The sequence below is a fragment of the Varanus komodoensis genome, unplaced genomic scaffold, assembly GCF_004798865.1.
Source record: "Varanus komodoensis strain SLA01 unplaced genomic scaffold, ASM479886v1 scaffold7_3, whole genome shotgun sequence".
NCBI classification, from domain to species: Eukaryota; Metazoa; Chordata; class Lepidosauria; order Squamata; family Varanidae; genus Varanus; species Varanus komodoensis.
The window spans coordinates 8,977,148-8,999,614 of record NW_025336480.1 but is presented as its reverse complement, the minus strand read 5'-3'; the positions used below and the strand labels follow the sequence as shown (position 1 = coordinate 8,999,614).

The 22,467-nt window shown below is 40.7% G+C and overlaps 1 protein-coding gene across 1 annotated transcript in view; it reads left to right on the top strand.

Moving 5' to 3' along the window:
* Window positions 1-21,373, top strand: part of PDLIM4 (PDZ and LIM domain 4) — a 74,891-nt gene extending 53,518 nt beyond the window's left edge. The window contains exons 4-7 of the mRNA XM_044454399.1: window positions 11,910-12,088; window positions 14,606-14,763; window positions 18,480-18,600; window positions 19,230-21,373. Coding sequence (XP_044310334.1) covers window positions 11,910-12,088; window positions 14,606-14,763; window positions 18,480-18,600; window positions 19,230-19,434 — 663 coding nt within the window. The 3' untranslated portion in view covers window positions 19,435-21,373. The remainder of the gene's footprint in view (window positions 1-11,909; window positions 12,089-14,605; window positions 14,764-18,479; window positions 18,601-19,229) is intronic.
* Window positions 21,374-22,467: the final 1,094 nt, after the last annotated feature.

Sequence of the window (22,467 nt, the reverse complement as noted above, 5' to 3'; positions counted from 1 at the left end):
ATAATTAAAAACAAACAATATAAATTGTTTAAGAATGGCATAAGAATGGCATTAATATTAGGCATTGTAGTTCATGAAACAAAGAAAGAGGACTTGTTGCTCATCCTACTTTCAAAATGTCCAACATGCGCTTGCTAATAAAATAGAAAGAGAGAAAGGGAAATAGAATACATTAAGGAAAGGGAGACCCATTCAAGGAAGAGATAAATTAGATTGATAAAGAAGGGGAGCTCAGAATGTTTCATTCTTATCTCTCTCTTCTAAATCCACACATAATTATCATTGCTCTTGGTTTCAGGCATACATACTAGAAGGAACTTTCTGGCATCTTAGGCTGTTACTTGTCTTTCAGATTTACTTTCCATTATTTTTAAAGGAACTTGCAACTTCCTAATCTCTGATTCTACAAAGAATAAGTGCTCTGTCATGATCTGGTCACTGGCCAAGCTATGTAGGAAAGACACACAGAGCCAAGGCCAGTTCAGGTCAAGCTGCAAAGGCATCATACAAGAGCATAAAAGTCAGGACACAACCAAATCACTTGATTAAAGGTGGTGCAAGCCAGCATAAAAGAAGAAGGGCAAGCAAATCAAAACTGCAGACAAAATGAAGATTGTTCATAGGAGGCAGGCAGGACTAGGGTCCAGGAACAAAGGCACAGAAAAGGACTATGAAGCACAAATTAGGCAAGGGGAGAAAGATTTTTTAACAGCATACGAGGGCAAAGCATGTATCATATTTTTATTTTGTCTGGTTTTTTCCAGCAACAGATCCAATCACCTTGTATTTAATCAGAACAAAGCTTACAAGAAACATATGTAGTCAACTGGTGCACTGTGTGAACAGCCAGGCCCAGCTTTGGCTGAGTCGGAGAACACAGAGTTGGCTAAACACCTTATGCAGGTGGCAGCTATTTTTCATTCATTTTCAGCCAAACTGGCTTCATGCAGCCCTGGCCTTAGCAGTGGAAGGTTCACAGCAGCAGCCTGTGGAACAGGGAGGAGGAATATGTGACTCCCCAGATGAAGTTGGATACTCTGCCATCCTTTACAATCGACTTTTCTAGCTAGATGGCAGTTGCTATCCAGCAATATCTTAAAAGGCCACTATTTCTTCATATCTGCAGTAGACAAGTAAATTCTTGAATCAAGGTAGGATAAAGCTCCTCTTGGATACTTCAGTGAGTAACCAACCCCTTGTCTATTAATGTGAATCTATAACTGAACGAATTGTTGAAGATAAAAAGGTTATATTAAACAAGGCATAGAAAAAGAAAACAAAAGCGCTAAGAAAGCAATAGATAGCAAAGCAGAGAGGTCCTTAAAAGGTTGCTCCACCTGCTAAAGTATATGTGCATCAAATTAGACTTGGGAGGACAGAAAGCCAAGCACTAATTATTATTCTAGATAGTTTTGAAATAGGGACCCTACGGTGAATTCTTTTCGGGAAGGAAAACACGCTCCAAACAGCTTTAAAAGGAGTTCAGGAAAAAATGGCAAGAAGAAGCATACAAACTTGGTGCTGGCACCCTCCAAATCGCATTGTTAATAGTGTAACGAGGAGGAGAGGTGCATGTGCAAATCCCTGACTTAATATCTTCTGAAATACTGAATCCTACAGACTTCCCCAGAGGCAGATAACATTCCAGTTCCGTGTTCTCCATGTCAAATATTTTAAACCACGAATGTATTTTATATCTGTGTTGATTCTATATAAAAAGAGTGTAAAACATGATAACTATTCCATTTTAAGCATGTGTAGGAGAGAAAACTTTGCTATTCTCTCCAACATTCCTTATGATGAGACCTAGATATTAATATTAAAGTTACTTTGCTTGATCCAAATGCTTTGCTTAAAGATAGAGTTAATCAAGAATTCCAGGGATTACTAATTATGTATTTGCTTTGCTCATCCAATTTGGTTGAAGGTCATTGTAAATTCTTTATTCTGATAAAAAGCCATATGCATACTCTGCTTGGATATGTGTTTCAGAACATAGTAACATCCAGATTATATTCTCTTTGTCATTTTTGAAAGTCTGCTGTCCCTCTTTGTTCTTTTTCTGGACCCTTGTCCTGTCTTTTCTGCTGAAATTGTAGGTATACATACATACTCTGCTATGTACTAGCACCTGGCAGGGTACTGAAGTTAAATACTCATAAAAGAGTAGTTATGTTCATAATATTAAACTTGGGTCTGCAGCTAGAGCATTTGCTGTATCTCAATTATAGGAAACATTTCATCTCCTTTAAAAAGTATTAAATAAATATGAGGCAAACCTGAACACTCATAAAGCAGCATTTTTCTATCTCAGTTTAAGACTTTCCATTTTAAGGAAATGAGATATTTTGCTAAGCCCCAATTTAAGAAACTTTCATATTAACAACAAGAAAAAATCTTGAAGTTAAATGGTGCGACTGGAGCCAAAGTTCTTTTCTGGTTATTTGATTTTCCATTGATCAATGTCAAAACACATATTGAATACACTTCAAGCTTTCTTGGGGTTACAGCTACTCTTATGGATACTTTATAGTGGTTGCTTTTTTGGTTAATGTTTGCATAGCAGACAGAATGAGAAAGACTTTGGATCTCCAGAATTGTCTTTTAGAGTGAAGCTATATACTCGTAAGGTTCCCCCCTCCCCCTGTTTTATATTTATTGGTTAGATTTCTATCCCACCATTTCCTTTTTTAAAGAACTCAAAGCAGCTTTCCTCCTCCTCCTCCTCCTCCTCCTCCTCTCTGTCTTACCCTCACAACAACTTGATGAGGTAGCTTGGATGTGTGTTTGTAACTGGCCCAGTGACCTAGTGAGCTCCATGGCCAAGTGGGGACTACAACCCAGGTAGCTTGAGTCCCAGTCCCACACCCTTAACCACTAGTCCACACTGGCACTCGCTGCTGTTCCTTGAAGATCCAGTGAGATGGGTCCAGTCTTGCCTATCTGTGAATGAAGGACTCTGTGTATTGACAGAAGAAACAGGATGCTAATGGAGTTCCCTGCTGGAGGAAGGAAGTGGGAAGGCATTTCTCCCACAGTCCCTAGTATCACCTCACACACAATACCAGAGGGCCTCCAAACCCTCCAAAGCACGCGTGGATCCTCAGAAGGAGAGGGAATCTACAAAATTGCCCCTCTTCTGCCTATAACACCATCCAGTTTGCAGAGTTCACACTGCACTGGACCCAGTATAATCCTATAAATGGCACTGGTCAGGGCGGAATCCTGCACGACTCTCTTCCAAGAACAGAAGAGTCATGGGGTGGACCAAGACTCCTTCTAGCACAGCATACTTTGCGGAGTAGCAAAGCAGCCACCCCTAGGAAACCCATTGGGAAGACCTGAGTGCAGCAGCACCTTCCCAACCATGTCCCCCAGTAATGGGTGTATATAGGCATATGGCCTCTGATACTGGAAGCAGCATATAGCCAGCAGCTAGACGCTATTGTTAGCCTTACTCTGCATGGATTTTTTTCCATTGTGGTTTTAAGCCATCCCAAATGGGTGGCATCCTGAGCAAGTGCAGAGGTCCTTCCTTTTACCAGTCCTGAATCACCCACCAATCAGCTTTCTAGGAAGAAGTATTATGAGGGAGGGAGGGAGGGAAAATGTTTTCCTATCCACTTTTACCACACCATTTATATTTAGTACACTTCTGTGTAATTTATTTTATTTATTTTATTAGCTGCATATCCCGACTTTTTTCTTTCCTTCCTTTAAAGAACTCAAAGAAGTTTACATAATTCTCCTCCTCCTGCTCTTGATCTTACCCCACAACAACAACTCTGTGAGGTAGGTTGGGCTGAGGGTCTGTGATTGGCCCAAAGTCACCCAGTTGGAATGCTCTCTCTCTCTCTCTCTCTCTCTCTCTCTCTCTCTCTCTCTCTCTCCCCCCACTTTTATAAATAGTTAACTCACCTACAAAGAAAACACAGCCTTTATTTGCATAAAATATAGCAATTAAACTGGATTGCTTGAACTGGCCTCTTGAAATTAATAAGTTTTAATGAAAAAGATCACAATTTATATAAACAACTGCAGAAACTGGTGCAGAAAGATACAAGTAAGTAGTCACTATATATTTATTGATATTTAATGCAAATATTGTATAACATAAATGTGAAACAAATACTGCTTTTTATTGTGCAAATTATTTCTGCAAAATTTGGAGTTGTGCAGCTCAATCTGATGCATTTTAACACAGAAGTTAATGGGGTTGGTAGTGAGTACACAGTTGCTGTTATTTACTAATACACTCCATTTATATCCCACCTATCTTCTTCTTGTGAGGAGCCCAAGGCAGCTTACATAGATACACTTTTATTTATCTTAACCCCATTCCCATAGCTCTGGGCGGTTTACAAGAAATTAAAACTATTGATGTATGTATTTTCACAACAATAGCACTGTGAGGTACGTGAGGCTGAAAGTGAGTGACTGGCCCAAAGTCACCCAGAGAGCTTCATGGCCAAGTGCTGGCTAGAACCCAGATCTTTCAGACCCGGGTCCAAAACTCTCCCCACCCCAGTTCAGTGGCTATCAGAACCAAAGGCTTAAAGGAATCGGCTTTTTCAACTTACCCATATATCTGAACCCTTTGCAAGATGTCTTTTTCTAATGGTCAGTTAATTCATTGTTTTATTTCTTTTCTGGAGAAGTTTGTAATACGATGTCAGATGACCTCACTTTTTCTAATAGGAAAGGAAATCGCATGTATACATCCAAATCCAAACAGAAATGAGCATAAGTAATTGTGCCAATTTTTTTTTTTCCTTTTGGGAACCTGCATTTTGAAGCAAGATACTGCTGAACATGTATAAAGCTTGTCGAATGTAGGCCTTAATGAAAAGATTTACTGGAAGGAAATCCAGTAGCTTCAAATGTACCAGGCGATTTAAAATACCTCTTCAGAGATAGCACTTAACTGGGTTTTTGATATACTGACATACTTGCTGCCAGTGTTACTGTTACTATGATATGCATTTACTTTGCCGTCCTTTTGCACTGCTAAAAGCATTATGCACTGTCTTAGTCTCTTAAAAGGTAACAAACAGGGGAAATAGGTATTATCTAAATTTGTGAGCCGCCCCGAGGCTTCGGCAAGGGGTGGCATAGAAATGTTTTAATAAATAAATAAATAAATTTCTATGAGAAATTAGAGAACAATCTAAAGAAGTAGTAAGGAAGCAAAGTGGCGGATCCTCTGTTCACACTGGTAAGAGTAGACATGGGGTGACTGTGACCACCCTTTTAGCTCAATGCATCTATACTTTAATACCCTCCCCCTTCCCCCTTAAAGGATCAGAGATCATGAACTGGTGGTGCCAGCCAGAAAACAAGTGAGGTGTAAAGGGCTAGGCAAGCTAGAACAGACTGGTGATGAAACACCAGTATTTCTTTAATGCAATGTGTGGCCCTCTAGATGCTTTGTCCTCGAATTCCTTGCAGCCACTGCTGAAGGATGCTGTGAAGTGTGGCCTGGGTCAAAACATTTGGAGGGTCTTGAGTTGCCCACCCATGGTTTCAAAACTTCATGTGGTAGTAATATCTCCTGGTGCCCATATGGAAGCCTGCAGGAATATGGCATTCCAAACATCAACTTAAAATCCTTGTTTCAGCAGTTTGTCACACACTTTCTTTTAAGTCCAGGTACTCCAATGTAACCTGAGAATGTTTTTAAGAGGAATAGTTCTATGTGTGAAGTGTGTGAATTCAATAGGGCCTTTAAAAAATAACTAGTTTTTTTATTTTTTGAAAGGTAAAATGTATATACCCCTTGATCTGAAGAAGGCCTTAGCATACTTCATGGTCAGGATTTTCCTTCCTTCCTTCCTTCCTTCCTTCCTTATACTTGTAACCAAGTTTTTAGGGCTAAGCATCATAAAGTGAAGCATAAGGGTCATACTAGGTCATACAGATGTACAACTACTGAGAGGAAAACTACTACCAGTCACCCAAGCCTTTCAAAGTTTACAGGAAAGGCAGAAATGAAGATATATTTAATCAAGGCCTGTTCTGAGGAGGCTAAGGACAAGTCAAGTTGATGATAGTTCCATAACTGTGGAGCTATTACTAAGAAGGCCCTGGACACATAAGCGGTTACTCCAAAGCAGTACTGATTGTAAGGGTAGGACTTTGCAGATGAAGGCAGCCATTAGGGTAACCTCCTGAGCCCAATCAATCTAGTGTACATTTAAGCTAGCATTTTTCCTGACTTCGCTGTGGTGGTGGATGTGTCCAAAATGGTTGCTTTGAATTCTAATCTAAAGAATGAGTTTTTGCTTTAATATAAATAAGAGATTGAGCCACAGTACTTAAATTCATTCACAACAGAGTAAACCATACTGGACATTTGATTCTGTAGTTCTTCAAAATAAGGCTACAACCCACTGAGTCCCCTCCATATCTATAGCAAATCCATAGCAGATGTGGGAGGCACCTGGGGGGCAGAGGTGCAGAGCTGAGGAGAGAAGAGGGCAGGGAAGTTTTATTCTATTAACAGTGTCAGCTCCACTTGCAGAATAAATTTGGATCCCATCCTATCATAGGCCAAAGTCTAGGCACAGAGCTACCACTGATGTTGTCTGTTCCCACAGGACTATGCAGCTATTTTTGGGAAGGGCTTGGCCAGATTGTTGATAGTTTTCTTCTTCAAGATGGGACATGTGGCCAACTGCCTCATTCCTCAAGCCTGGACTCTTTCAAGTACACTGGATGTGGAACAATGGGTGCTAGAGATGTTATCTTTAGCTGCCTGTGAGAAAGCAAAATGTAGAGCATGAAATCTGATAAAGTGCCATGAGACTGCACAGGTCCTTCCTAGATTGCCTCATGTCTTGAGGAGATGAATACTGTCTGTTTGGCAGTGCTTTTTCCCTTCCCACTCCCAAGTCTGTTTCAAGGGTAGGTGTTCAGAAAATCGTAGGTATTTTACCCCCCAATAGCAGACTGAATTTCCTTGAGAAATATCTCACCCTTTAACTCAAGATAAAATTTAAGCAATTTCTCTTGCAGCCTATGTGGAGCGGGAAAAGCTCAGTAAAGCTGCCAAAATCATATTCATAGAATAATAGCGCTGGAAGGGACCAAGAAAGCCATTAAGTCCAAGCCCCTGATGTTGCAGGTCACCAGTTTACACCATCCCATTCATTATTATTCTCTCTCTCTCTCTCTCTCTCTCTCTCTCTCTCTCTCTCTCTCTCACACACACACACACACACACACACACATATATATATATATAGAGAGAGAGAGAGAGTTTATCTATAATCAGTGCTTTTTTGGTCATAGAACGCACCGGAACGGAGTTCCGGCACTTTTTTTCAACAGATTTTCCAAGTTTTAAAAGTAACTTTTGATAATTTGATGTTTGGTCCACATTTGAATCGCCCTGTCAAGTGTAGCAGGTTGGCGGCAAAATCATTAAAATAGTGCATGCGGGCTGCTTGTGTGTCGAATCCGATGCATGCGTACTTCATCCGCGCTGGTTGTGATGGCGCTGCTCAGCTTGTGATTGGTTGTGTGGTCGCACGCTGAGTGCTTACTGTGAACAGCAACCATTATGTTTCATTACACAACTGACGTGTGGGTGTGTGTACAGTGATTGACTGTGTGCGAAAGGTAAATAATTTCATGAGTTCTGGCACCATTTTTCTTACAAAAAAAGTACTGTCTATAATAGATCTATATATTCTTTATACACTCTCCCTATATTATTCTTTTCCCCGTACTTCTACTAATATATACTAGTGTAATCAGGTTGTGGGGATCTGAACTAGAACAGGCTTCAAACTGGCAATCTGTGTCAGCTCCAAGTTTTGAGGATCTTTGGGCAAGACACTGTCCATAGGCACTGTCCCTCGGATTCTCACTGATATCATCACCAACTGTTACTGCTCATGCCCGTTATCATTGTGACCACTTCCTTGTCTGACAGGCAGAGGGAGCCAGTGAGCACGTAGGCAGTGGTCTCTGCTGTTCCTCCTTCTCACTATCCCCCTTACCTGGGCAAGACCAAGGGATGGGAGAACAAGAAGGTTGCAGTGATGAAGAAGAGGAACAAAATCAGGGGGTTCTTTTCAGTGGGCCCCTGCTGGGGTGTAGGTTCTTAGCAGGTGCCTGAGCATGCCTATCAATGACATAAGCCTGCTGCCCATGAAGAAAATGTATGTTCTAGAGAAGGTTTGGTTCCATAGATGGGTTGGTTCTTTTCAGCCACACTTCAGGAAGTGCAACATGTCTGACCAAATGGCTAGAAAGTAGACTTTTCAGCAGTGGACTTGTAACAGTCCTGGAGAGCCTTGGAGGCAGTAAAAAAAGGGAAGTGGAAGCATCCCAGTTCTCCTGATCTTTACGATGCCAGAGGAAGGGCCTGCTCTAATTTCTTTCCATTCAAATTAGCCAAAAATACAGAACCAGATCTGTTTTGTACTAACATCTTTGTCATGGCCTTCACTCTTAAGGCACATGTCTTTGCTATTAGTAGAGGCTGTTTGCCTTTTGTGTACCACAACCAGAGCAGGTTTTGATTGTTTCATACTGTATTATTTATTTATTATTACATCTGTATACCTCAGCTAAGTAGTCCAACAGAACTCTTTCAGCAGGTTACAAATTCTGTACTGCATTTTCTACAACTGTACTGCTGAGTTCGCAGTTATGAGTATTGGTTGGCAATACCATTAAGTTACCTTTTAAAGAAACAGGATATTTTAAAAATTATACAGGGCCTAAAGATAAACGAATCTTATGTTTGCATTATCAAGCATCACAGGGTCAGTATTTAGGCAAGAGGAGGAAAAAAGGGAAACAAGACAGTTGATCAAATCAAAAATGGTAACTCTCCTTTGGAAAGCAAAATACCTGTCAAAGCTTTTACAATTATAAAGACCTTGTATGCTAGCTGACATGACTCAGTAGGAAATACGGTAACAGATCAAGAAGGTTTTCTTCAGGAAAATAAATCTGTATGCAGAGTTTAGAAATTTCAGCAAAGGCTATGTAACCAGTGCTACTGAAGATTATTTTAATACCTGCTTTAATGAGGGGAGCTGTCTAAAGTCTGAAAATAACCTCATTTTTAATAGGAAATTGGTATTTGCCTATCTTGATATCCAAAGCAATTGAAAAACTTACCATTTTGTTGTTGCTGTTGTGTACAAAGCTTTGCATTTGGCCATAATCAGAAACCAGTCAGAAATTTGCAAACTCTTTCCAGCCCACATTTATTTATTTATTTTTCAATTTATATCCTGCCTTTTTCCTACAAAGGGCTCGAGGCAGCTTACATCATTCTCCTCCTCCATCTTATCCCCACAACAACAACCCTGTGAGGTAGGTTGGGCTGAGAGGCTGTGACTGGCCCAAAGTCACCCAGTTGGCTCCATGGCTGAGTGAGGACTAGAACCCAGATCGTCTGAGTCCCAGTCCCATGCTCTTAACCACTGCACCACACTGCCTCCACATCCCTGTTCTCTGAAAAATTACATGGGCAGAGGAAAGGATAGATATACAGATGGAGTTAGGTCAGATGAGAACCACCAAAAGATAGTGATGAGTTTAAAAATCAGGACAATGGTAGCCAAAGACCAAAGGATCCTGGACTCCTCTGATGGAAGAGGCCAAATGAGAGACAGAAACCCACACCTCCAAGTTCTCATAGGCACCCTGCTTTTCCTTATTGCCCTCTTCAGAGTTACTTCCACTGAGCCTGATAGCAAAATTAATACTTTTTAATGTCACTGCTTATGGCAGCTGTTTGTGAGAGGCAAATATCTTTGTGAGATTTATCTATCCATCTACGTATTTATTTTAAGAGTATTTGTAACCCAGCTCTTCAATGTCAGAGTAATTATCTTAAGACCAATAAAACAGTGACAAAACATCTAACAGTAAAAAGTGTATGTGGATTTTAAATAGCCGCTTTAAAGAAGTAGCAATTGGGTGATTTCACCCAGCTTGCTGCTGCACACTGTTGTTCATTACAGGTGGCTGCTTCTGATGGACTCCTTGAAAGTCACAGTAATTTCAGCTCAGTTCCAAACTAAATCAGCAGAAATGTGATCCCAATTTCTTTTAAAAACTCTTTCTTTCTTTTAATCAGTATTTCAGCTCTTAAAAAGTGTCACAGTGAGGAGGGCATGCTCCAAAAAAACAGCTGTGTGACACTTTTGCCAGACATGATATAAAATTGCTAGCCACATCTGCCTGGAGGAATTACTGCTTTTCTGTCTGCCAAGGCTTTGCTTTTTGATGTTCAAATGATCCAGCCATACAAAAAACATCCCTGGGAAAACAGGTAGTTTTAACAAGGATAGCAGTTCTTTATAGATAAATATGTCAGAAATGGCATATTTGAGCTGCAGTCAAAAGAATTTCAACATCCTGATGCTAACTCATCCCATCAGTAAAGTTTTATATCCTCTAGAAAGCTTGGAGACAATACTTCAGTGCAGATTTAGAAATCATTTTGTTTAATACTAAGTGGTTTACAAAATGCCTAGGATAAAATGTCACTCTGGAGAATATGACTCTCTGTGTTATTAAAACAAAAAGGAGACAAAAGGAAGCTAAAGAAACATGTAGGATGTCAAGGGATGCTTTCTTCATCATCCCGCCAAGGAGATGTAGAGGATTCTTAGACTAACTGGGATTGCTGAGCAGCTATAAAATAGAAAATAAAAGCAACAATTTCCCCTAGCTGGCTCTGCCTTATTTTTGTGCGTGCATTGTGTTGTGTTTCCGTATGCTGGGATTTCTTTGGGGCAAGATGCTCTCAGTGCACCTTTTTCCTGGCTGAAAATTAGCATTTGTGACAAGAAACTATATGTGTAAATTAATCAAATGACATTTCTTCTTTCATACTTATTAAACCACTATAGTTCTAACTGTCCATCCATAGACATAGGTACAAACCTTCCTATAGTGCAGTTTATTATTTCTGACTTATGCTAGAGTTTCTGCATGACAGAAGTGATAGAAGGGAGCTCACCTTCCAGCAGAGGATTCCTTTCTCTCCCATTTTGGGCTTTACTGGGTGGGGTTCAGCAGCAGGTGGCTCACCTCCTGCCAGTGGTCACTCCATGCTAAATCAGAGCCTGGGTTGCAAAGCAAGCCAGGACGACTGTCTTCCTTCCTGCTCACCCTTCCTCGGGCCACCAGTCTGGCCCTGTGGGGCAGGGAATGTGGTGGCCAGCTTCTGCAGCCAGTGAGATCTGGAACAGGAGAGCAGGCATGCCCCAGGTTGGTGAGCACGGACAACTGGCATTTGCCATTGAGATGGGTGGACGGAGGAGAGGAAACCAGAACATTCCGAAAAGGAAGGGGAGAAGTGAGCTGAAGAAGTTCTTTCCGGTCCTTCAGTCAGTTCTGAGGGGATGTAGTTCATGTTGTGCAACAGCACAAGACTGATGCAACTGGACAGCCCTCTGAGTGGGATTATTCAATTTGGAGTCCTGAACTGAGCAGGAGGTCGGACCCAATGGCCTTCTGGTCCCTTCCAGCTCTACTGTTCTGAGATTCTATGGAGTGTCCCACAATAAGACCAGCTAGAATTTAAGATGGAGGAGCCTTCCCGGTGGTCTTGTTAATGACTAAGACACATGCTACAAAAAACTTGAAAACTTACTGCAGTCAAAGCCTAAATTAAATGCAGCACAATTTGAACAAAGAGTGGGAGACATTCAACATTATACATTTCCTGTATACCTCAACCCAAGCCTGTATTTTCATTTTTTTCTCCATTGGTTCTTTATCTAGCAGACTACATAATTTAAAGAAGTTTTGTGAGCAGCTGAGACGAGAGGCTACACACAGACTACTGTTACAGGAGTGACATTTAACAGAAGACGTTGTTTAACTTTGGCAACAGCAAGCTGTGCTACAAAACTTCTGTTTCTTTCTCTGTTTAGGATAATGGGCCTGTTCCAAACAGAAGACCAACAACCTTTTCACCTGGAGGAAGTCCAACAGACAACAAGCAGATATCCAGCTCGCAGTACAATAACCCTGCACGGCTGTACACAAACAACAATGCAGATTCCAGTTTAGCTTCACAAATGAGTGGCCTCCATTTCACATCTTCCCCAAGGTAAGGGAGCCTAACTAGACATCACAGTGGAGATGCTTTTCCAAATAACTGCCACTGGGTCAAGGGGAGGAGAACAGAGACATTAACCATTCATGCTCTCTTTTCCCAATAAAAAACTCCTCACTCTTTTCTTCTCTCTGTCTCATGTGCACCAAAGCTGTCATTCATTTCCTTTGGAAAAACAGTAGCAAAGATGCTGATCTGCCCACATACTGAAGACATACCATGTTACTAGTGCCCCCCAACTTAAAAATCTCAAAAGGACCCACATTTGCAAGTACTTCCATGTATTGCTTAAAAGAAGCAACCTGCTTAACCTGTTATAATAATGGTGCCCTCCATATATTTTGGATTTCAACTCCTACCATTTCTGACCATGCCATGGTGGGAGTAGAAGTCCAGAACATCTGGAGGATATGCAAGTAAGGAAGGCTGTGTTAGAACTGCTAAAGTAGCATGTCAAAACCTCATTCTTAAAGGAAACTTGCCAAAAGATAAGAATCATACTAGATCATTGTGCATATGTTCATATGGGTCCGTGTAGAATTGCAATCAGCATGATAAATTTTCACATTTTAAAAAACCGGCATAGGGAATCTATTTTTAAATGGCAGAAGACATTTTTGTAATAACTGAATAGTCAGGTTTGAAACAAAAACCTACTGGGGACCAACTACAGGAGTGCTGAACACCTAGCACCACACAAACAGCACTTTGTGTGAATCAGGGAAATGGAGAGCTCACAGAGATAAGACAAATCATATGTTTAGCACACACACCACAATTTTCAAGGTGCTAAAGCTCAAATCATACGTGCTGCCAGGTAGAACTGTAGTCTTAGATACTTGATCAAACCAAACAGGACATACATCCCAACTCCAGACCAATAAAAAACATCAACAACAACTCATGAATTAGAATAAGCAAACAGATAAGCTTGTACAATATTGAAAAGCCTAATAATGCAACATTTATCTCTATAGACTAAAATATGCAATTAATATGTTACACAAAGAACATATATTTGAATGTATTGTTTATCATTCAATATCAGAATTAACCAAATGTATCTCAACCATAGGTCAAGTATATAAACAGCCATATCCAAAGACATAGGTATGCATGTGTGCATATCTTTCCAAGCTACTCACATTCACAATGTAAAACACTACAATATCTCAGCTGGTTCAGGCTCATACTTGTGGACATTGCCATGCCAAATATAAGATAAATAAGAGCCTTTCTTCCAAGGCTGTTAAACAGCTGTTAATGCATTGTGTCCATTTTCAGTTTCATCCCAGAACCGAGATCCAAGCACCATACAAAGAGCATTTGCTTTCCTACTTCCACACCACATAACCGCTAGGTGACACTGCCATGTAGCACAGTAGCACAAATAGATAGCAAGGCAATTATACTTCCTTTCACTTTCATGGCTAGACGTTGCTCTTTCTCAGCCGCTTTGTAGCTGATTGGCATGACCCATAAGAGAAATCATTCCCCTGGGTTTGGGTGATGCAACAATCCATCATGGGCACGAACAACCCTAGAAACCATGGATCTGTTATTTGTTACTGAAAAACAAGCCATCCCATGCTGTTTTTGGTTTAGATGAGACCACAGTCCTCCATGGCTACCTGCCTATGGTGGGTTGTAATGTTCCATGTCCAGATCGGAGTGTTACTTCGGGGGTTTTGCTGATGCTGCTGGAATGGTTCTGCGGGTAATGCCCATGACTGTTGGTTTCAGCCCCCAAATTTCAGAGATCACAATCATTTTACCACTCACAAATGAAATAGCAAAATGGGATTTCAGCTCAGCCTTGGATGCAAGTTTGGATTCTTAAGCCTCATATGGTTATAATTTATATTTAGCTTTTTAACATTGTTTGAACCTTGAGGCTTTTCCTAAAATATATATTATGGATAGTTGAGAAAATGTGAACCAATTGAGAAGGAAACTGGATTATATGAGAGTGTTTTAGATTTTTTAGCATGGACACTTGGGACCATGTTTGGCAACAACAGATAGTGGCACCAGTGCCAGATACTTTTCAATGGATGGAAGGCTCCCAAGTCCTTCAGTAATTTAATTTAATGCATTTTTTAAAAAATGATCCATGTGTGGTACAACAACTCATAATGAATTGCAGCAGCTGCCCTGTCAGGAATACAGATATTCATTGGTCACTCTTAAGTCCTGTTGCACGGTAGCAAGTGGAGTGGGGAGTATTCCAGCTTGCCCTCACAGTCTGTGCATTTTTTCTGCATAATAGGTAACGTATGCGCAAAAAACGTAATGCAGGGGAAGGAGGAATGCTTTAAATGAACTCCCAGTAAAATAAACATAGGATTTGTTTATGGGTGAACTGTAATGACCAAATTCAATGTTTAGTGAAACAAAAGTACTAGGAAATGTTAAAAACCTCAGTTTACAAGGGATTGTCTTTCTCTGTTCTTCACTTGCTTCTTCTCTGGTGTGCAGATGTTACTCAGCTTATCTTTTGTATTTTAATAGTGCTGACCCTTCAAGGTCCCTACCAAGAAACAGAAATGGAATTGACATGGACTCAGATGTATACAAAATGCTGCAGGATTATGAAAAGCCCGTTTCAGAACCTAAGCAGTCAGGATCCTTCCGGTATCTACAGGGCATGTTGGAAGCTGGAGAGAATGGTAAAAAAAAAAAAAAATACATGCCAGCTTTTAAGGTGTTTTTAAAGGAATACCGCTTTATCTTAAAATTCAGAGTGACTTAAAGTTTAGCATACTGAAAAATCTGATAGCCACAAATAGAGTCAAATGCAAAGTGGTGGTCAGCAGGGTGCGATGTGGATCAGCTGGGTGAGCATCATGGGTGGGAGAGAGAAGTCAAGTTCATAAAGAAGGCACACGAATGCATTGGGACTTTTAGTGGGTTCCACTGAAAACTGCATGGTGCACGGGAGGAGGACCTTAAGTGCTGGAGAAGGCAATGTATCTCTGTCTGTCTGTCTGTCTGTCTGTCTGTCTTTTGGTCTCTGCCAGAGCCAAGAGTGCAGCTCTACTCCCAGTCTTCCAGCTAACTGCAAAATAGCTAGGAAATAGCATCATTCCAGGAAAACATGGCAGCTCCTTGTGGAGTGCTCAACCTCTGAGCTCTGAATTGGACTGCTTGCCCCCCAGCCACAATGGTGTGGAAGTAATTGTGCCAGCTGCTCACTGGGTTGGGAACATGACCTTGGAGAGGAGCAAAGGGAGCGATTCCAATGGGAGGAGAGGGCAAGAGATTGGAGAAACCAGGATATGAGCTATCCTGAGGCCTCTCCAGGGCCCCTGCCCCCTCGTTCCCCCTCCAAAGCACTCCAGGTAATCAGGCAAAAACCTCTGTAGGTGAGAAGATGGGAAGTCAGTTTTCCCACTCTGCATAAGATAATGGTAACTCTCCAGGTAGGATATGGGATTATGCCCTAACAGTCTTAAAACAAAAATGAAGGGTTAAAAAGCCTGGGAAAATAAGGAGGTCTGCCACAAAAAAAGAGTACAGCGTAGGCACCAGGCCATCCCATTTTCTAACACATGTGCAGGTGTGTTAAAGACAAAATGTTTAAGAACAAGATCTCTAATTTGAATGGTTCTTAGAGCTAATTTATTCCGCTTTAAAAGTACTCCTTTTCACCTTGTTAAATCATGGTGGATGGATCCACTCTTTGTGCACCACACTACTATTAATAACCTGCATCCATCATTTTCTTTGCATGCAAGTTTGGCTAAGGGCATGACAGCAACTCCACGCTACTCCCTTTGAAAACTGGGGAAATGATTCCCGAATCTGTACCTTGTGAAGGCTTGAGGGAGGCATGGAGGCGCTGACTGGTCCACAGTGCCTCGTGTGGGCGGTGACATCTTGTTCCACGCTCACTGTGCACACTGGTCACCACTCCGCAGCTCCATGCCTCTGTGGTTCATCCCCGCCGAGTCCCCATGTGTTTGGTACCCTGCGACATCAGTTGATGGGGCTTCCCTTCGGCAACTCAGCAGTGTCATTGTCTTCCATGCCATGAACCACCTTGCTTACCACCACCAGAACTTGTAATCGCAACAGTGGAAAAATGGAGCCAGACGCAAGAGATACATTCCTTTCTTCTCCTGCTGATCTTTGCAGTCAATATTTCACAGCTAGTTTTTTGTTTGTTTGTTTTTTTGTTCTGCTGGGCTGGAATACTGGTGAATGTACATACACCTTGAAAACAGGGCCTACGTCAAATACGTACATTTATTTAGATTTTGCTCCCCCTGTGCCTTTTTGTCACTGCTGCCACTACAGCACTAAACTGTAAGAAAATATGCCACAAGTCTAGTTATATACAAGGAATTCCAAAAGGTGCTGGACTGGTTGAAAATAATATCTTGCTTGTAATATGGTGGGAGAGAACTTTTCTGGTATGATACAACATGCAGTGTTTGCACTTAAATGGACCGATTTTAGTTCGTTTTTCTCCAATTGATTTTTATTTCAGTTGCTTCAAAACCAAACTTTCTGTTCTCTCAGCACTCTTATACAAAGTCTGTGAAGCACTAGGGTATAATCTCTAAAATGTTAAGAATCTCCTTTTAAGTTGGTGTTACACTGAAAAAAGGCATCTACAGAATAATTTGTCTAAGAAGTTCTAGGGTTTTTTTCCTTTTCTTTTTAATAATCAGTAACAATTTAATAATTGTATCACTGATAAAATGTATTTCCTGCAGGGTTTCCAACAGGATTTGTAAAGAAATGTAAGAGTTACCTCAGTAGGTGCCCCTCAACCATGAAAGATGAGCCCTCAAACCACAAAGCAGGAAAAGAATGATTGGGATTGTTCAGTCTTTTTTTAAACAAAGTTATGTAGCTGCCTAGTTAAGGGACATAAATTTGAGAGGCAGGGACTTGCAGAAACAAAGGAGAAAAACAGCCATGAATGCAGTTCATTCCTGCACAACTTCTGAATCTCTCTCTCTACTTTCCCCTAAATGTTGTAAATGGCTATTTTGAAGGGTTTTCAATCAGAGCTTCTGAGCATATATCAGTTTAATAGGTGCATTTATTTGGTCCTTTAGTTTCCCTTTCCCTTAAAACAGGTAATGATACCTCTGTTCTATTTCTCTTCTTTTTCTCCTAAATCTATCCATTTCCACCCTTGCCACCAAAACTGAGCTTTCTTGGCTACATTGCCTTGTAATTTCCGGCACAGCTATCTTCATAGTGTAACCTCCCACTTTTTATTTGAAAAACACTCATCTCCCCAGTTCTCATCTCTCTTTATCTCTTGTTTGTTAAACTTATTTGAACACGTGTACTGCGCCACGTGCTAGCAGGTGGGGATAATAAGCAAGCCATCTTTCTCTTCTGTATCTTTTGAGAATAACAATCATTAAAACTAAGTCTGTATTTTGGACTCTGCGTGCTAGAGTAGTCTGTGAGTAACTATTTCACCAATTCGGTATGGAGGTTGTTCATCCATCAGTTATGTGCATATCACACTTCTGATTAAAATCCCCCTCATATGTCAGTCATAACATGTGCATATCTGCAAGTTGTGTGTGTCTGTGAAATGAGGTGGCAAGGCAACACAAGGCTTAGGCATGCATGTAAATGCACATACGTGAATATTACAGGATGCTTTAATATCTCATATTTAAAGTTTGTTGTTTCTGTTCCCTCCTGCCTCAATTGGTTCCAAATGCACATGAAATAAAACCTAACCCCCAAAAAGAATAAACCTCCAACATGCTGTCTTACGTTACAGATCCTCAACAGTCTTCCTGAGCCATGACATGCAATAAAGCATATAAATCTCCCCAGCTAATAAAAGTGCACTTAGCAGTGCTGTTGCTGGGCTTTATTTCCCTTGCTCAGCAAGAGGTCTAAGCTTTTTCATGTGTATCACACTAAGTTGTTTCATACATGGCTTAACAAGACTTTCTTACCACGATTCCTTCTTTCTCCATCAGTTCTTTAACATCAGCATTTCACAAAAGGTCAAGTTCAAGTTCTAATCCATTTAATCAGATCCATTTCACATGCGGCTTCGATGTGGATTGTCATGCCACCGTTTTTCAAATAAATATGCTCTTATCACATGGAACCTTCTGACCTAACACTTCTGTCATCACATTTACAGCCCCTTCCTAGCCATGTTTACTAAGAAATAAATAAAGAAGCATCAGTGCCACTTTAGAACTTCTTCATTTATCCTATGGCAAGGGAGATGGAAATTTATCTGAGAGGGCTATCCCACGATAACGCTTTCAGCCTACCTTTCCCTATAGAGTTTCAGAGTAAATTATTTCACTAGATAAGTTATTTTCATATTAGGAACATTCTATAGGCCTTAAATAGATAACTCCAATGAATTGTCTTACATTCTTCCCAGGTGAAAAACATGACCGACTGACTAGTCCAAGACATGTTAAAACTTCTGTATCTAAACTGGGTGGATCCATATCTGGCTTACAGATGCTCCCTCAGTGTACCAGATGTGGCAATGGAATTGTGTAAGTACTTGAAACTCCCCCAAGAAACTCCCCAATGTTTAATGTACTCTTTGGAAAAACTAAGCAATGAACATGCCATCTGCTTCACGGTAAAATTTTGCCAAAATTGTTTACAATAAAGCAGTATTACACACAGGGCAAAAATACCAGAGTAGAATGGCTGAACATTTTCAAGGCTTTGTTATTAATCTGTGTTGTTGTCTTGATCCAAAGCTTTGGTCATTCTGACGTGCACAGGGCCCACCATGACAGAAGGAAGCTCACTATTGTATCTCAAGTAGCACTTCACACACAGCTTTTGATTCCAAGGCAGATGAAGCTGCGAAATGTGGCTGGGGCCCACAGGCATTGCCCCGGAAGAGAGGTGTTCCTACCTGAAATACAAGTGCAAGAGCAAGGGAAAGTGGGTTGCTCTCTGTGAAGCCAATGCTAAATTACACTTTAAGGCAGATTATTTACTGTAGAAGGAGAAGCAGCATGGATTGTGCAGGGGAAATGGGGTGGGAGCAGGTGCAGCTCTCTCTTCCATGGGATGCACGAAAGGCAGGCCACTAACACAACATGCAGTCAATATTTGTAACCTAACTGTTTCCATTACTAATCTTATCTTCTTTCCTGCACTCTGATAGTGGCACAATAGTGAAAGCCCGTGACAAGCTCTACCATCCAGAATGTTTCATGTGTGATGACTGCGGACTCAACCTGAAGCAAAGAGGTTACTTCTTCATTGAGGAACAGCTGTACTGTGAAACGCATGCCAAGGAAAGGGTTAAGCCACCAGAAGGATATGATGTGGTAGCTGTTTATCCCAATGCAAAAGTTGAACTTGTCTAAATAGATACTCTTATTTCCCAGAGAGGTCAAAAGGTGGTACACCCACCCACAGCCCAGTCTCTGTTTTAGAGTATGGCTGCAATCAGTTCCGATTAGTGAAGTCTCAAGTAAAATGCCTTTTCAGAGATAAAACCGTTTACACTTGGATCTCAAGGGGATAGTGCTGAAAGCCTCTGAAAAGTTTTTTTTTTTCCTTTTGACACTTTGCTTTTGAGTTGCTGTGTTACTGGTTGGCTTTGGGATTTTTTGTTTTGTATTTTTTTTCTACAGATATTTTCAGTTGGGGCCCACTCCAAAACCTATGTAAATATGGATGCTTTCTAAAAACATAGTTTCATATAAAGTCAGTATTCTTTTATTCTGTCTCATTTTAAAATATAAAGAGGACTGTTTAAAAGCTCAAAGGAAATAAGGCACTTTAAGAAATGAAACTGACATTTTAAAGCATTGCATTTTTTTCTTTTGTCAGTAATATAGATATGCTATAAATATTGCTTTGTGGAATTCAGGTGATAGGGCATGGAGACCACATTTAATGCAATTTTAAATCTATATCTGGATAGAGGAATTTTTACAGTAAACCTGAGGAAATGAGTCCTAAGAACTCAAGTAAAACCTTTATTTTTTATAACTGTTGCCTTTTTGCTACATTTCTATACAGTACTTAGGAAAATAACCCCTGCTTGTAATTTTCAAACATTATTATATATTCTAACTGAGAACAAATATTAGCATTGTGTCATCTTGCTGATGCATAGCAGCACTAGGCCTCATTCCCAAAGACCTGCCCTCTTTGCTTTCCTAAAGCAAATGTTTTTGGAAGCCCCGGGGATAGTCCCTCCTTTGCTGATAGCAATGAGCAGGTTGGTGAAGCTTTGGAACCTGTGCTGTCCCTCAGGTCATGTCTGGCATCCTCTTGCGTTTAGAGCAGGAGGTGCCTAATGTCGGCTCCATTGTGGCACAGAAGTACAAGCTTAGTTTACTGTAAGTGCGTAAACCACTTTAACTGCCCTGAATGTATTCTTACAGCAAAGAATTTGTTATATCACAGAATTCTTACATAGGACATGTGGATTTATTTTCCTTTTGTCTGAGATAGCATGATTTATCTTACAGATATTCTCTCATATTAAACCTTCCAGACACCTACATTTCTTTTACTTTTTTTATTCTTGTCTTTGGACAAAAAGGGTTCTACACTCCAGCACTAAACACATTGCTGAAATATATTTCCAGATACAGTGAAGTTGACTTAGGGTGCTTCCAGTTTGAGGGTTCTCTCTCAGTTGCATAGCTATTCCTTCTTTCCCACCTTAACGGATATTTTGTAGTTGTTGTTTTTTTTTAATGGAAGAAGCTGTGGGAAAACATGAGATTGTTGCAAATGGATGGCAACATCTGGACCCCCCACAAATTTCCATGAATGAGGCGGAATGATTACATGGTAAAGTTTTTATCTGGAAGTGACCCTAGAGTATTCAGCTATGTACAGAATACTGAAATTCAGCCTAGGATGAATAAGAAAAAAATCATTCTTTCCAGATACATTTTGGGACAAGCCATCTGACTTAAATTCCGTTGACATGTATGACCTTTCCAGGCAATCATGATATAGCACAACAATTGCACACTTGTTATTTGTCAATTTTAAGTTGTTATGATGAACCAGAATAGTTCTTTCCTTTAGAGGAATTATGTCATTGCCAGTCATGATTAATTATGCAATTGCCAAAGAACACTGCAGCTTGTGAATTAAAGGGTATGACTGAGATCTTAACAGCAGTCAACACCTGACGTCAAGTATAAACAATCAGATGTGAAGTGCATTCTTCAGAGGTTTAAATGCTCAGTGAGACTCAGAAACAGTCATTGCCTTGGATAGCTAAGCTTCTAAGTCTGAATTGTAAAGGGAAAGAAATAAACTTTATATATTTAAACATTCAGGCCTCAATTTCATGTTGTCAAGAGGTCCTACAAGTTAGAAGCAGGATTACAGCAGACGAAATGTGGCAGCTCTCTAGAAGCAAAGAGCCATTGGCATGTTTAGTATGGCACTAACAAAGAACTAACTCCACTTCAGTGGCAAACTCTTAACACATTGTGACGATAGCACACCATAACTACTAGGCAGCTGAAATACTAATATTTATTTATTAGATTCCCACCCCATTAGCTGCACAGCTCCCTGGGTGGGTTTCAAACAATAAATACAAAAGCTTTCCATCAAGTTAGGTGGCAGGGATCTTAGGACTTCCTAAGAAGAAAGAGGCTCTTTCTATGACACAGCTTCAGAAAATATTCTGCTTGGACCTTTTAAATGAGAACTTTTTTCTCTTTTTTACATACTCACGTGTGAATCGCCCCCCCCCTCCTGCCGTCAATTGGTAGGGTTAAAACACAAGATGCTTTGATTTTCAGAGATGCATGCAGTGGTCAAAACATGCATCATCTTCCACAAGGTTGTTCTTCCTCAAAAAAGAGATCCTGCTTGTCATCCAGAGTTGTTATTACTGCATATATTAAAAATAAGGTACAGAGCAAACCAAAATTGGGAAGGGAGGATTGGAACATGGATCTGCCATAACTGGATCTGGGGTCAGGAACCTCTTTCAGGCAGGGTTGAATCCAACTTCAGAGAAACTTTTGGGGCATATTCCAGAAGTGGACAGGCCAAAGGCAAAGAGAATGAGGTTAACAGACAAAAGGTCTGAAGCCAAAAATACAAAACCTCCCACTATATTATACTTTCATTCCCTTGCTGCTGGTAATGAAGTGAAGGAGGAGCATTTTAGCCTTTTAGAATGGGGAAAAACTGTAAAACCTCTGGACAATCGGTCTGGGAAAGGGCAGGGGGCATTTGAGGGCTCTCAAAGGGTCAGGTCGGAGCCTAGAAGGTCTGGGTTTGGCCTCTGGGCCTGATGTTGCCCATAACTATGCTAGTCGATCAAAGCATAGTCTAGCCCATGGGTCCTCAAACTACAGCCCGCGGGCTGGATCCAGCCCACCATGCCCATTTACCCGGCCCACCTCAGA